General features: G+C 39.0%; 1 protein-coding gene across 1 annotated transcript in view; it reads right to left on the bottom strand.

The window, feature by feature from the left end:
- Positions 1–17,071, bottom strand: part of UBR1 (ubiquitin protein ligase E3 component n-recognin 1) — a 178,133-nt gene that overhangs the window by 26,340 nt on the left and 134,722 nt on the right. The window contains exons 39-43 of the mRNA XM_032297878.1: positions 15,327–15,394; positions 14,230–14,380; positions 7,082–7,169; positions 2,625–2,758; positions 738–846 (exon numbers count right to left, since the gene is read on the bottom strand). Coding sequence (XP_032153769.1) covers positions 738–846; positions 2,625–2,758; positions 7,082–7,169; positions 14,230–14,380; positions 15,327–15,394 — 550 coding nt within the window. The remainder of the gene's footprint in view (positions 1–737; positions 847–2,624; positions 2,759–7,081; positions 7,170–14,229; positions 14,381–15,326; positions 15,395–17,071) is intronic.

The raw sequence follows: 17,071 nt of genomic DNA, 5'->3' as shown, positions 1-17,071 counted from the left end.
TAGAAATAGAAATTCCATTTGACCCAGCAATCCCATTACTGGGTATATATCCAAAGGATTACAAATCGTTCTACTATAAGGACACGTGCACACGAATGTTCATTGCAGCACTGTTTACAATAACAAAGACCTGGAACCAACCCAAATGCCCATCGACGATAGACTGGATAGGGAAAATGTGGCACATATACACCATGGAATATTATGCAGCCATCAAAAACGATGAGTTTGGGTCCTTTGTAGGGACATGGATGAACCTGGAAGCCATCATTCTCAGCAAACTGACAGAAGAGCAGAAGATCAAACACCGCATGTTCTCACTCATAGGCGGGTGTTGAATAATGAGAACACATGGACACAGGGAAGGGAGCACTACACACTGGGGTCAGTTGGGGGGAAATAGGGGATGGACGGTGCGGGGTGGGAAGCTGGGGAGAGATAGCAAGGGGAGAAATGCCAGATGTAGGTGATGGGGAGGAAGGCAGCAAATCACACTGCCACGTGTGTACGTATGCAACAATTTTGCATGTTCTTCACATGTACCCCAAAACCTAAAATGCAATAAAATAAATAAATGGGAAAAAAAAAAAAAAAAAAGAGTGCAACTTAGGAATCTCCTATACTTTTGCCACACCTTTAATCAATGTTAATTGAACTAAAAGTTTAGCAGGTAATTGTAATTTTAAAATTTCAAATCGTATAATAACCCAACAATGACATTTTACTCCCCACAGTACCTCTGGAGCAAGGGCCTTATAGTATCCCAATATTCCTGGAAGAGCAGGAACAAATTTGTAGGTAAAGACAGATAGCTACAAAGTGCACTGTACTCTCCTTCTGCAGAATCTGCAAGAGAATAAAAATACATTTAATAAGCACATTATTCTTACCTCGTCTACCTGTTGTTAAAATTTCTTCACTGTTTCTGCTCATTTCTATACTGTCCTTGTAGAAAGTATATTTCTTATTCTATAAAATCATAGGTGGCAAATAAGTCACAGTGATTTTTTAAAACATAAATTGGACTGAGTTACTCTCCTGATCAGATGGCTCTAATGTGTAACCACACTTAGTATAAAATACAAGGTCCCTATCATGGCACAAAGGTCCTGAGTGAGCTCCCCCAGGTTACCTCTTAGACCTGTTACCCTCCCCTTAGGCTTCAGCCATACCCATCTCTTTGCAAATCTTTGACTATGTCAAACAAAGCTTTGGGATTTATAACTTCTTCTACTTGGGAATATTCTTCCTTCAGCTGTCTGTCCAACTCAACCCTATCTATGCAGCTGTTTGTTCAATGTTGCCTCACAGAGAAGCATTCCATGAAAACTATCTTGGAGAGTTCCCCATTCTGACCCCAATACCCTCTATCCCTAAACTGCTTTATTCTGCCTTATAATATTTATCAGCATTTTATATTACATTATAGATATATAGTTCTCCATTTGTTTATAATTGGATTCCTCCCACTAAAAAGGACTTTATTTCACTCACAGCTGTACTATAGCACCTATGAGATAAATACATGACTTTTTTGTATGTGAGCAAACAACAGATCTGTACTGGCAATTACTTGAAACTTTATACAAGTCCATGAAAAACCTAGATCAGATAAGCCCTACTGAACTGAGCTCATGATAAACAAGCTGATAGCCAGTAACAGTAACCTAGTCAGCTTATTCTCAAAGGACAAAAGAAGAATCTGTGAGCAATTTTGGTGACTCTTCCAAAATCATAAACATTCTGAGTTTTACCCATACAAAGCCACAGGAAAGCTTCCCTACTTTGGTCTAAATACAGAGGGAAGTAAATGAGAAGGTAACCCTATTGCTTAAATATACATGGCCTCAGTTGGTTCCAGTGGGCTTTTACTAGCAGCACTTTCATTCTTCAATGTAATTATATGTCCAACTTTTAAAAATTTTTATTTATTTATTTTTTTTATTTTTAGACAGAGTCTTGCTCTGTCACCCACGCTGGAGGCAGTGGCATGATCTTGGCTCAGTGCAACCTCCACCTCCTGGGTTCAAGTGATTTTCCTATCTCAGCCTACCATATAGATGGGACTGCAGGTATGCGCCACCGTGCTCAGCTAATTTTTTTGTATTTTTAGTAGAGATGGGGTTTCAACACGTTGGCCTGGCTGGTCTTGAACTCCTGACCTCAAGTGATCCACCTGCCTCGGCCTCCCAAAATGTTGGGATTATAGATGTGAGCCGCCACACCTGGCCTGTATGTCCAAAATTTAAATAACATACTATATAGTAAAGTCTTCCACCTATGTAGCCAAACAATTCTCTTCTCTAAAGATAACCAATATTTCTAATTTCTTGTATAGCCTATCAGTTATATTCTGCATGCAGATATTTTATAAGCTCAAACCTATAACCTATGCATAGCTAGGACCTAAGAGTAGGTCTTGCAGATTAAAAGGCTAATATATTTTTTGGCCTCACCTTTAACCTATACCAGGGCAGGGCGCACATGTTTGAAGTGAACACAGATGAAAGAAATGGGGAGTGAAGAAGTGGTTTTGTCAGCTTTAACCTTGAATTTATGAGCTTGAAGGTAAGAACAAAGAAAATGTCTCATTTTCCACTCAGTGCTTTCATTTTTCTACTTACTGGTATGAAGTTCTTCAGGTGGAGTTACCCCAAGTAAATAGTGGAAAAACAATGCAGCACAGCGAAGATAAGGGGTGATGCCATTCTTCAGTGAGACCCACAAATACCAGCCAGGAATACTACACCCAATGCAGCTAAAAGACAATAATTCCAGAAGAGAACAGAATACTTATCAGACTAAAACCCTAGATGTAAACATATCCCCCTTTTCAAATACAAAGTTAAACATTTAGGTAATTTATTATCCATGCAATTTTTAAACATTTAAAAACAAAATAAAGTCCCAGCACTCTTGGAGGCCAAGGCAGGCGGATCACCTCAGGTTAGGAGGTCAAGACCAGCCTGGCCAACATGGTGAAACTCCAGTCTCTACTGAAAGTACAAAAATTAGTCAGGCATGGTGGTGGGTACCTGTAATCCCAGCTACTTAGGAGGCTGAGGTGGAAGAACTGCTTGAACCCAGGAGGTGGAGGCTGCAGAGTGGAAATCATGCCACTGTACTCCAGCCTGGGTAACAGAGCAAAACTCTGTCTTAAAAAGAAACAAAACAACAGCAACAAAAAAAACCCCAAAATATTTGAGTAGCTAATAGTTTCAGTGTTTAAATCTCCTAATAATTTCCTGAAGAAAAGTCACAAATCTTCTATCTTTTACCATGTAGATTTTTAAGGCAAGAAATTGCTCTCATTTTTCCTAGGTGAAGACAAAAAACAAAAACAAAGAGGCAACCAAAAAACCTACTTTAAAGAAATTTGACTCTTAAATAAAGTATACTCTTTATTTTAAAATTATTATTATTATTATTTTTTGAGATGGAGTCTTGCTCTGTCACCCTGGTTGGAGTGCAGTGGCAGGATTGTGGCTCACTACAACCTCTGCCTCCCAGGTTCAAGTGATTCTCCTGCTTCAGCCTCCTGAGTATCTGGGACTACAAGCACACACCAGTGCACCTGATTAATTTTTGTATTAATTTTTGTATTTTTAGTGGAGACAGGTCTCACGATGTTGGCCAGGATGGTCTCAAACTCCTGACCTTAGGTGACCCGCCCATCTCAGTCTCTCAAAGTGTTGGGATTACAGGTGTGAGCCACTGCGCCGGACTACTCTCTATTTTTAAGACAGGGTCTTGCTCTCTTGCCCAGGCTGGAGTGCAGTGTTGCAATTATGGCTCACTGCAGCCTTGACCTCCCGAGCTCAAATAGTCCTCCTGCCTCAGCCTCCCGAGTAGCTGGAATTACAAGTGTGCACCACCATTCTCAGCTAGGTTTTTTTTTTTTTTTTTTTTTTTTTTTTTCCCCAAAGTTGAGAAAAGGTCTCACTATCTTGCTCAGGCTGATCTCGAACTCCTGAACTCAAGCAATCTGCTTACCTCAGTCTCCCAAAGTGCTGGGATTACAGGTGTGAGCCACTGTGACTGACCTAAAATAAAGTATACCCTTCAACATAAAACTTAAAGTTTACTAAAGCTTTCATTTTTTTTTGTTGTTGCTTAGATTAAAACCTTGTAAATAAACAGAGGAAGAAAAAAATTTACCAATAACTAACCAAAGCAACTTGTTAGCTAAAAAAAATTAATAATTTCCTGGTTTCTATATTAGGATTGACTAATGATCTGTATGGCAGTTAAACTATTCTGTATGATACTGTAAAGTGAATCTTATGTAAACTATGAACCTGAGTTAATAATAATGTATTAATATTGATTAATCAATTGTAATGAATGGTACCTCCTTAATGCAAGGTATTAATAATTGGGGAACAGTTAGAGGGAGGGAGCAAATGAAGACTATACTTTCTGCTCAACATTTCTGTAAACCTAAAAGGCCTCTAAAAAAATCTGTTAACTTAAAAAAAAAATACTGGTAACGAGACTGGTGAGGGGAAATTGGCAGCAGACAAAGTTCAGCAGAGCACTCCTATTGTACTCCTACTATAACCTCTACACAAAGGTTAAATATATACAAAAATTTAAAACATATTATTATGTATATATGTATAAATTATATATGTATTACATATGTTATACAGTATATGTACATATTATGTATATATTATATGCATATTAAAATATGACTGCCAATGTATTTTCCGTATTACTCATAAGAGCCTTAACCTGTAATTATATGCATGCACTGAGTGCATCAATTGTATGGATCACTGTAAAAAGACAACCTATTTTTCATTTTCTACATTTATTTTAATCCTAAATACTCCATTTGTTAAAATCCAATCATCTTTTATCTATGACTCCAGAACAGTTTACAAAAGTAAAGATGTGTCAAACTTGTTTCAGTCTCAGAAACAAGCAAGTGGGTAGCTGTTATTCTAACCTACTACCTTTTACTTCAAAGTAAAATAATCAAAACACGTTTTCTTCACTGTAAGCCTATCCTGTGCAAACAAAGCCATGCTAAAAGCCCTTAACTGATTTTTTTTTTTTTTTTTTTAAAGAGAGAGACAGGGTCTTGTTATGTTGCCCAGGCTGGTCTCAAACTCCTGGGTTCAAGTGATCCTTCTGCCTTGGTCTCTCAAAGTGCTGGGATTACAGGCATGAACCACTGCACCTAGCTTCATAACTGATTATTATTTTTTATTACACTCTAAGTTCTGGGATCACACACCCAACAGGCCCTGGTGTGTGATACTCCCTTCCCTGTGCCCCTATGTTCTCATTGTTCAACTCCAACTTATGATTGGGAACATGCGGTGTTTGATTTTCTGTTCCTGTGTTAGTGTACTGAAAATGATGGTTTCTAGTTTCATCCATGTCACTGCAAAGGACATGAACTCATCCTTTTTATGGCTGCATAGTATTCCACGGTGTGTATCTGCCACATTTTCTTTATCCAGTCTTACATTGATGGGCATTTAGATTGGTTCCAAGTCTTTGCTATTGTGAATGGTGCTGCAATAAACATACGTGTGCATAAGTCTTTATAGAAGAATGATTTATAATCCTTTAGGTATATACCCAGTAATAGGATGGCTGGGTCAAATGGTATTTCTAGTTCTAGATACTTGCAGAATCGCCACACTGTCTTCCACAATGGTTGAACTAATTTATACTTCCACCAACAGTGTAAAAGCATTCCTATTTCTCCACATCCTCTCCAGCACCTGTTGTTTCCTGATTTTTGAATGATCGCCATTCTAACTGGCGAGAGATGGTATCTCATTGTGGTTTTGATTTGCATTTATCTAATGACCAGTGATGATGAGCTTTTTTCCATATGTTTGTTGGCCACATAAATGTCTTCTTTTGAGAAAAGCGTCTGTTTATATCCTTCGCCCACTTTTTGATGGGGTTTTTTCTTTTCTTGTAAATTTGTTTAAGTTACTTGTATGTTCTGGATATTAGCTCCTTGTCAGATAGATAGATTGCAAAAGTTTTCTCCCATTCTGTAAGTTGCATGTTCAATTTGATGATAGTTTCTTTTACTGTGCAGAAGCTCTTTAGTTTAATTAGATCCCATTTGTCAATTCTGGCTTTTGTTGCAATTGCTTTTGGTGTTTTAGTCATGAAGTCTTTGCCCATGCCTATGTCCTGAAAGTCCCCAAAACTCCTTAAGCTGATAAGCAGCTTTAGCAAAGTCTCAGGATACAAAATCAATGTGCAAAAATCACAAGCATTTCTATACATCAATAATAGATTAACAGAGCAGCAAATCATGAGAAAATTCCCATTCACGACTGCTACAAAGAAAATAAAATACCTAGGAATACAACTTATAAGGGATGTGAAGGATCTCTTCAAGGAGAACTACAAACCACTGCTCAAGGAAATAAGACAGGACACAGACAAATGGTAAAACACTCCATGTGCATGGACAGAAAGAATCAATATCATGAAAATGGCCATACTGCCCAAAGTAATTTACAGATTGAATGCTGTATCTATCAAGCTACCATTGACTTTCCTCACAGAATTACAAAAAACTACTTTAAAGTTCATATGGTATCAAAAAAGAGCCCATATAGCCAAGACAATGCTAAGCAAAGACAGGACAAAGCTGGAGGCATCATGCTACCTGACTTCATACAATACTACAAGGCTACAGTAACCAAAACAGCATGGTACTGGTACCAAAAAACATACATAGACCAATGGAACAGAACAGAGACCTCACAAATAACACTACACATCTACAACCATTTGATCTTTGACAAACCTGACAAAGACAAGCAATGGGGAAAGGATTCCCTATTTAATAAATGGTGTTGGGAAAAATGGCTAGCCATACGCTGAAAACTGAAACTGGACTGTTTCCTTACACCTTATACAAAAATTAACTCGAGATAGATAAAAGATTTAAACCATAAAAACCCTCGAAGAAAACCTAGGCAATAACTGATTATTTTTAACTGGAATTTAAATGATTCAAATGTTACTTACACGGCCCAACAACTGAACAAGAAATGGAATGATTAAAAGAATGAACTAATAGATTATTACTCACCCACTTGTATATTGAGAAATTTCTGCAAAGAAAGAAGATGCAGAACGAGCCTCTTCACTGTCTTCTTGAACCTGAGCAAGGGGTAGGCCTGAAAAAGAAATTTTGCGAGATGAATTATGTATTTGCTATTCAGTTTATAAATTATACTTCAATTTCATGGTTCCAAGATAATAAACAATAGATTCATTCAACTGAGGTTGTTTCCTTTTGAGACAGAATTTCACTCTTTTTGCCCAAGCTGGAGTATAATGGCATGATTTTGGTTCACCGCAGTTTCCGCCTCCCCGATTCAAGCGATTCTCCTGCCTCAGCCTCCCAACTAGCTGAGATTACAGTCATGTGCCACTGGCCTAGCTAATTCTTTATTTTTAGTAGAGACAGGGTTTCACCATGTTTGTCAGGCTGGTCTTGAACTCCTGACCTCAAGTGACCCACTTCCAAAGTGCTGGGATTACAAGGCGTGAACCACCATGCCCGGGGCTCCATCTGTTTTTAATCTAAGTAGTTGATGCTGAATATTAAAGTTGTGAGGTAAACTTTATATATTAGCTGGAGAAACAAATAGGGCAGAATAACTAAACATGGATGTTTAATATTTACTTGCTAAACATGTAAATACTTCATCATAATATGACCGTGGAAATAAATCAATAGTTAGCAACCTGCTTTGGGTTCCTAGGAATCTTAGCCGGTAGGCAGAAATTAAACCTTTAGAAAAGGAAGTAGGTGTCTGTCCTGCCTTCATGCTCAAGCAAAGGGTCTCATAAAAAGAACTTGTTGAGGTTATTTTCCTCCATCAACCTATCCTTAAGGTAGACCATCCTAAACCTTTCTGGCAACTGCCAGTTACTCTTACACTTACATTAAAGCTCTGGATAAGCCACTCTGAATTTCAGAATTATTGTATTAAAACTGATATAGAAATGTCTACCTTGCAGTTTGCTCTGAGGGATGGTTATAGCACATTTGAGTAGTGCTCTGTTGTTTTAAAGATGCTTTTGTTTATGTATTAATTCATCTGGAAGGTCACGATTCAAGTTGTCCTCAGTAATTTTATCATATCTTGAATGATTACTCCTAGTCCTTTTCACTTTCCAAACAACATCTCTTTATTGCTATACTTTAAAAAAATATATCATGAATCATATGATTGAAAAAATCATACTGATTTTCTCAATTCAAATGTAAGAGAGTTCAATAATTCTAAGTTATTCTTTACAAATTTGAGGTAAATTTTACCTGCAATAAAATGCACAAATATTAAGGGTTCTAGTTGATGATGAGTTTAACAAATGCACACACCCATAAAACAAAATTTTTATTTTTTAATTAATACACTTTTTTTAGAGAGAAGTTTTAGATTCACAGCAAAATTGAACAGAGTACAAAGGATTCCCTCTGTCTCTATGCACACACAACATCCCCCACCTATCAACATTCAGCACCAGTGTAGTACACTTGTTATTATCAATGAACCTACATTGCTAAATCATTATCACTCAAAGTCCACAGTTTACATTAGGGTTCATTCCTGGTGTTTACATTCTATGAATTTGGACAAATGTGTAGTAACGACATGTATGCACCATTGTAGTATTTTTCGGAACAGTTTCACTGCCTTAAAAATCCTCTATGCTGGCTGGGCTTTAGGAGGCCGAGGCAGGCAGATCACGAGGTCAAGAGATCGAGACCATCCTGGCCAACATGGTGAAACCCCGTCTCTTGTAAAAAATACAAAAATTAGCTGGGTGTGGTGGTGTGTACCTGTAGTCCCAGCTAATCAGGAGGCTGAGGCAGGGGAATTGCTTGAACCAGGGAGGCAGAGGTTGCAGTGAGTTGAGATCGTGCCACTGCACTCCAGGCTGGCGCCTCCAGACAGAGCGAAGACTCCGTCACAAAAAAAAAAAAAAAAAAAAAAAAAAAAAAAAAAATCCTCTATGCAGTGCCTATTCAGCCCTCTCCCAATGCCCTTATCCCTGGCAATCACTAATCTTTTTACTGACTCTATAGTTTTGCCTTCTCTAGAGTGTCATATAGTTGGAATCATATAGTATATAACCTTTACAAATCGACTTCTTTTAGCTAGCAGAAGTCTATCTTTTCATCATTTGGTAACTCATTTATTCATTTATTTATTTTTTTAAGATGGAGTCTCACTCTGTTGCCCAGGCCAGAGCGCACTGGTGCCATCTTGGCTCACTGCAACCTCCATCTCCCAGGTTCAAGCAATCCTCTGCCTCAGCCTCCTGAGTATATGGAATTACAGGCACCGGCCACCATGCCCCACTAATTTTTTTTTGACATTTTTAGTAGAGACAGGGTTTCACCATCTTGGCCAAGGTGGTCTTGAACTCCTGACCTCGTGATCCACCTGCTTTGGGCCCTCAAAGTGCTGGGATTACAGGCGTGAACCACCATGCCTGGCCACTTTTTTTTTAATTTTTTGAGACGGAGTCTTGCTCTGTCACCCAGGCTGGAGTGTAGTGGTACGGTCTTGGCTCACTGTAACCTCTGCTTCCTGGGTTACAGCAATTCTCCTGCCTCAGCCTCCTGAATAGCTGGAATTACAGATGTGCGCCACCATGCCTGGCTAATTTTTGTACTTATTTAGTGGAGACAGGATTTCACTATGTTGGCCAGGCTAGTCTCAAACTCCTGACCTCAGGTAATCTTCCTGTCTTGGCCTCCCAAAGTGATAAGATTACAGGTGTTAGCCACTGTGGCCGGCCGACAACTCATTTCTTTTTAGCACTGAATAATATTTCCACTGTCTGGATAAATCATAATTTATTTATCCACTCACTTATTGAAGGATACCTTGGTTGCTTCCAAGATTTTGTAATTATGAATAAAGCTGCTATAAACATCCTTGTGCACAATTTTGTGTGAAACTTTCAATTCATTTTGGTAAATAAAAGTTTTCAATTCATTTGGGTAAATAAAAGAAGTATGACTGATGGATCATATGGTAAGAGTATATTTAGTTTTGTGAGAAACTGTCACAAACTGTCTTCCAAAGTGATGGTACCATTATGTATCCCCATCAACAACAAATGAGAGTTTCTGTTGCTCCACATATGTGTTAGCATTTGGTGGTGTCAGTGTTTTAGATTTTGGCAATTCTAACATGTGTACAGTGGTATCTCATTGTTTTAATTTGCAATTCCCTAATGGCATATAGATGCTGAACATCTTTCCATATGATCAGTTATCATCTGTATATCTTCTGTGGTGAGGTGTCTTTTCAAGTGTTTTGCCCATTTTTATCTTTTAGAGACAGGATCTTGCTATACTGCAAGTCTCAAACTCCTGGGCTCAAACAATCTTCCTGCCTTGGCCTCCCAAAATGCTGAGATTATAGGCGTGTGCTATCATACCTGAGTCTCGCTCTGTTGCCAGGCTAGAATGCAATGGCACGATATCAGCTCACCACAACCTATGCCTCCTGGGTTCAAGTGATTCTTATCTCTCAGCTTCTCAAGTAGCTGGGACTACAGATGCGTACCACCACACCAAGATAATTTTTGAATTTTTAGTACAGACAGGTTTTCATCATGTTGGCCAGGCTGGTCTTAAACTCCTGGCTGAAGTGATCTGCCCATCTTGGCCTCCCAAAGTGCTGGTATTACAGGCCTGAACCACAACACCCAGTCCCACTGCCCATTTTAAAACTGGGTTGTTTTCTTATTGTTGATTGTTAAGAGTTCTTTGCATACTTTGGATAACAGTTCTTTATCAGAAGTGTTTGTTGCAGTACTTTCTCCCAGGCTATGGCTTGTCTCTCATTCTCATGACATTGTCTTTAAATGAGATGACTTTTTAGATATAAAACCAAAGGCATAATCTGTGAGATAAATAATTGATAAGCTAGACTTCATTATAATAAAATTAAAAACGTATTCACTTAATGACATTAACATAATTAATTACAGTATTACCCAACATAATTTCAAAATAGCAATACTAGTTACCACTGTTATCACTTACATAAGTTCAACTTAAGATTTTTTGAGAGGAGGCAGTTCTTTTGTTGTCAGAACATAACCCACTAGGGAAGTACAGTTGAAATACTATGTTTTAAACTCACCTGAAGTAACCAGTTTCTTGATATGTTTTATACAGTAGTTAGTTTCACTTGTTGTTTTCAATTTAAAAAAATTATCTTCTCCCATTTTATTTTTTAACTAAGTAAAAGATTTATAACCAGGTCAGATGACTCATGCCTGTAATCCCAGCCCTTTGGGAGGCCAAGTTGGGTGAATCACAATGTCAGGAGTTCAAGATCAGCCTGGCCAATGTGGTGAAACTCCGTCTCTACTAAAAATACAAAAAATTGCAATAGAGCAAGGCTCCATCTCAAAAAACAAAACACCAAAAAATTAGCCAGATGTGGTGGTGGGCGCCTGTAATCCCAGCTATTCAGGAGGCTGAGGCAGAGAATTGCTTGAACCTGGGAGGTGGAAGTTGCAGGGAGCCGAGATTGTGCCTCTGCACTCCAGCCTGGGCAACAGAGCAAGGCTCTGTCTAAAAAAAAAGAAAGAAAGATTTATAGAGTTCTAAACTCAAAACAGTATTTAAAAAGGACATTAACTGAAGGCTGGGCACCTTGGCTCATGCCTGTAATACTAGCACTTGAGAGGCTGAGACAGGTGGATCACCTGACATCAGGCGTTTGAGACCATCCCAGCCAGCACAGGGAAAACACATCTCTATTAAAAATATAAAAATTAGCTGGGTGTGGTGGTGTGTCCCTGTAGTCCCAAGTGTTAGGGAGACTGAGGCAGGAGAATCACTAGAACCCGGGATGCAGAGGTTGTGGTAAGCCAAGATCGTGCCACTGTACTCCAGCCTGGGCAACAGAAAGAGATTCCCATACCCCCCTCCCAAAAAAAAAGGCGAGGCATGGTGGCTCATGCCTGTAATCCCGGAACTTTGGGAGGCAGAGGTGGGCAGATCACAAGGTCAGGAGTTCGTGACCAGCCTGGCCAGCATGGTAAAACCCTGTCTCTACTAAAAAAAAAAAAATAAATTAGCCAGGCATGGTGGCACTTGCCTATAGTCCCAGCTACTTGGGAGGCTGAGGCAGAATTGCTTGTACCCAGGAGGCGGAGGTTGCAGTGAGCTGGGATTGTGCCACTGCACTCCAGCCTGGGTGAGAGCGAGACTCTGTCTCAAAACAAATAAAAAAAGAAAGGCATTCATTGGAATTTTGGCTCAAATCCCTATGTCTTTACCTTACCCTAGAGGCAACTATTTTTAGTTTTTAATTCTGTTGTCTCTCTGTGTGTGTGTGTTTTTTTTTTTTTTTCAGATGGAGTCTCACTCTGTCACCCAGGTTGGAGTACAATGGTGCAATCACGACTCACTGCAGTCTCCACCTCCCAGGTTCAAGTGATTCTCCTGCCTCAGACTCCTCCCAAGCAGCTGTGATTACAGATACCCACTACCATGACCGGCTCATTTTTGTATTTTTAGTAGAGACAGGGCTTCACCGTGTTGGTCAGGCTGGTCTCCTGACCTCAGGTGATCCACCCACCTTGGCCACCGAAAGTACTGGGATTACAGGCGTGAGCCACCATGCCTGGCCTCTACTGTCTCTTTTATAAATCACATAAGCAAATATGTATATAAATATATATATATATACACACACACACACACACACACACACACACACACACACACAAGATACCTTACACAAAAATGCTATATGATAACCATTATTCTGTACCTTGCTTTTTTAACTTATTGTATCATGGAGATCAATTCATATCAGATCTTGTTCATTCCTTTTTAAAACTGCAGGGAATTCCATTATATGGTACATCATAGGTTATTCAATGAATCCCCACTGACGGACAGCTAAATTGTTGCTGGTTTTTTTTTTTTGATATCCCAAATAATATCACAATAAATAATGTCATGCTTGTATCATTTCATATTTTTGCCAGTAAAACTTTGGGATAGATTCCTAGAAATGGAGTTGGTGTGCCACAGGTTAAACATACATGTAATTTTGCCATATTTTATTCTGACATCACTTTAATTGTGTTTGTCCTCTAAATTATATGAACCTTCAGTGGCCCTTACTTTATCAGTCACTAAAACCCACAACCAGATTTTGCTCTGGTATTTTTTTTCCCTTCTACTTTTAAGAGATGACATCTTGCTCTGTTGCCCAGGTTGGAGTGCAGTGGTGCAGTCACAGCTCTCTGCAGCCTCAAGCTCCTGGGCTCAAGTGATTCTCCCACCTCAGCCTCTCAAGTAGCTGGGACTACAGGCACACACTAGCACGCTCAGCTAATTAAAAAAAAAAAAAAAATTGTAGAGATGGGGGTCTCGCCAATTTGCGCAGGCTGGTCTCAAACTCCTGAGCTTGAGTGATCTTCCTGCCTTGGCCTCCCAAAGTACTGGGATTACAGGCATGAACCACTGCATTCAGACCCCAGACTTTGCTTCCTATTAAAAACCAGACTCTAAAAGAACAACTGTCATCATCATTCCATAATGTTGTATTACTCATGTATCTTCAACTGACTCAAAAGACATTTCATGAGTGCTTACAGGGTTTAACAAAGGTTACTAGATACTTGCAGCTTTAGAGGGAAGATGCTGAAATTTCATTGTTTCCTATCATCAAGAAACTTACACTGAGGACAAAGGAGCAGAGGGAGAACAGAACCAGGGAAAGGAGGAGGACAACAGTAAGACATAACCACAAATAACTACAAAACAAGATACTAATGACAAATGTTGCAAGGGGAACAAAGTACTATTCCAGCTGAAGGAATTAAAAATGGTTTCAGGGACCTCCTTATCAGAAGGCTGAAAAAGCTCATATAGGGACAGACTTTGAGGATGGGAAATTTGAAAAAGAGAGAAAAGCAGGTCGAAGTGATCTTCCTGCCTATCTGCAGAGTAGCTGCTAATCAAAGAAAAAGGTAGTTTCAGCTAATTATCTTTTTCACAGCTTATTCTACCTTTCCTTGCTTAAATACTAGTCATAAAAAAAACCAGATGAATAATCATTCAATAAAAAATATAACATGGAACCTAGAAATACATAACATAATCACAAGCATAATTAATTATGCCAGTAAAGTACGGCAAAATGTTATTCACAGTTAACATCCCGATGAAAACTTTACCTGTGTCTATTGTAAGTAGTATCTGAAGCATGTGTGCCATGGTGATCAAATGGAAGAGATAAAGGTGGTTATAGGAAGAACTAACTGAAGAAGGCTGCAGATCAACAGTGTCATCCCAATACAAGGATGGGAATGCTAACACAGCACCCACCTATGAGAGAAAAATGAATATTAACATAGGTAATGATAAAAGACTAACATAAATTAATGTCATAACTAAATGTGAAGGGCACCACATGCTACAGTGTGTTTGTGTGTGTGTCTTTTAACAAATGCCATATTTTTCTTATTCAATAGAATATATTAGAATATAATGTACCATAAATGGAGGATGATGGTCCCACCAAACAGGTTATTCATTTGCTGTATCTATTTATTGTAGGTCTAAGTAGTGGTTCTGAACTCTGGTTCACAATATTCAACATTACAGGAGTACTTAAAACAGTACTGATACAAAGGACCTAGCCTAATCCAACCAAATGAGAATCTCTTGGGGTAGGGCATTCTTTAATGGCATTCTTTTCAAAGTTCCCCAGGAGATTCCAAAAGACCCTCAGGGTTGACAACCACTAGGCAGAGGCCTAGAGAATGAGGGATGAGGATGCTGGCTAATCCTGCATCCAAAAACTCCATGCTCCCAATCCCCATACTGCTTTCTCTACAAAACTTGGTTTGAAGGAATGAGATCATCACAGCGATGGAAAAGTCTCTGCAAAAAACCTAAGGGCAGTTGCCATCCATCCACAGGTGTTTGGGGAAGCCTAGATACACCCATGGTCTGGTCGCTATCACCAAATAATTAATGATTTTAAGAGAGCTCATACAGTCATTGACTGTATATCATATATACAACTTAAGAAAAAGGCGAAAGGGGAAGCATAATATGAATTAGAAAAGGCATGCCTGTACAGATACCCGTTAATGTAATCAACCAGAACAAGACCTATTACAAATTGATGGTAAACAGAATGGACAGGAGAGATCAAACTTTATAGATTAAACGCCAATAATTTATAATCTTGAACAAAGGGCATGAATGAGGAAAACACACGAAATTATCAACATGAGGGATTTAAACAAAATTACTGAACACTTACCAAAACGTGAAACAGATCTATAGATAGAAGGCATGGTGTATCTTCTGATTTTAGGTTAGGAAGAACAACTAAAACAAACAAAAAGTTAATATAATTGAGTCAGTAAGAGAGCAATGTAGTTAAATAAAATGCAAACTAAAAACACCTAAACCAAACGTATAACAGGATTATAAAATACAGAAAGTAATACATCACACCGTTGAGATATGGAAACCATAATGAGAGACAAACTGAACTGAGAAAAGGCTGCTAGAAAGCCCTGGATTGAATTTAAGGGTTAAAAGGTAAAACTTAGGAGGAAATGGCACATGAACTAGGATAACTAAAATACAGAGATTGTTTAAGAAACATTTGTTGAGGCCGGGCGCAGTGGTTCATGCCTGTAATCCCAGTGATTTGTGAGACCAAGGCAGGCAGAACGCACGGTCAAGATATTGAGACCATCCTGGCCAACATGGTAAAACCCTGTCTCTACTAAAAATACAAAAATTAGCTGGGCATGGTGGCTTATGCCTGTAGTACCAGCTACTCAGGATTCTAAGGCAGGAGAATCGCTTGAACCAAGGAGGTGGAAACTGCAGTGAGCCAAGATCACGCCACTGTGCTCTAGCCTGGCCAAAGAGCGAGACTCCATCTCAAAAAAAAAAAAAAAAGAATAAAAGAAAAAGAAACATTTGTTGAATGAATGAGAAGGGTTACTTTTATACAATGTTCCCTCTTATCACTTTTCTCTGACTATACCTTTCTAAATGTTCTGTGATACATAATATACGGACAAAATTGGGGTTGTGGGGTGGGAAAACATGCAAAGCAGAATAGGTGAAATGAGGATGGAGAAGATCCTCTTGAAAAAAATTGGATAATGGTTTATGTAGGTTGATCATCTGGAGGAAATGCAGATGGCTCAAAAGCTATCATCTTTCTAATCTTGTCCATGTCTAAAGAAAACAGTAATTCCAGAAGTGAGAGCAAGGGTGGCAAAGAAGTGAAATTAATAAGAGAAACCGTTTTGTTATATAAAAATGAGGTAATTAATTGCATCTAAATAAAGCCGTTATTTCTATTTTTATTTATTTATTTGTGAGATGGCGTCTCCTTCTGTCGCCAGATCTCTCCCAGTGTCGTGATCTTGGCTTACTAGATTCAAGTGATTCTCCTGCCTCAGCCTCCCGAGTAGCTGGGACTATAGGTGCACACCACCATGCCCAGATAATTTTTGTATTTTTAGTAGAGACAGGGTTTCACCATGTTGGCCAGGATAGTCTCAATCTCTTGACCTCATGATCCGCCCGCCTCAGCCTCCCAAAGTGATGGGATTACAGGTGTAAGCCACCGCACCCAATTTATAAAGCAGTTATTTTTAAAAATGAGGAAGAGAAGCCTCTTTTCAGACTAGGTCAATTTCTTTTTTTTTTGAGACAGAGTCTCACTCTGTCACCCAGGATGGAGTGCAGTGGCATGATGCTAGCTCACTGCAACCTCCACCTCCCGGTTCAAGTGATTCTCATGTCTCAACCTGCAGAGTAGCTGGAATTACAGACACATGCCACCACACCCAGCTGACTTTTTTGTATGTTTTTTAAGTATAGTGAGGGTTTTACAATGTTGACCAGGCTGGTCTTGAATTTCTGACCTCAGGTGATCCACCTGCCTTGGCCTCCCAAAGTGCTGGGATTACAGGTGTGAGCCACCAAGCCTGGCCATGAGACTAGGTTGATTTCTTTTTTTTTTTTTTTTTTTTTTTT

Source organism: Sapajus apella, unplaced genomic scaffold (assembly GCF_009761245.1).
Source record: "Sapajus apella isolate SASKATOON/1434 unplaced genomic scaffold, GSC_monkey_1.0 scaffold37, whole genome shotgun sequence".
Lineage (NCBI taxonomy): Eukaryota > Metazoa > Chordata > Mammalia > Primates > Cebidae > Sapajus > Sapajus apella.
Note: the sequence above shows the minus strand (reverse complement) of the source record. Positions and strands in the feature narration are given on the sequence as shown.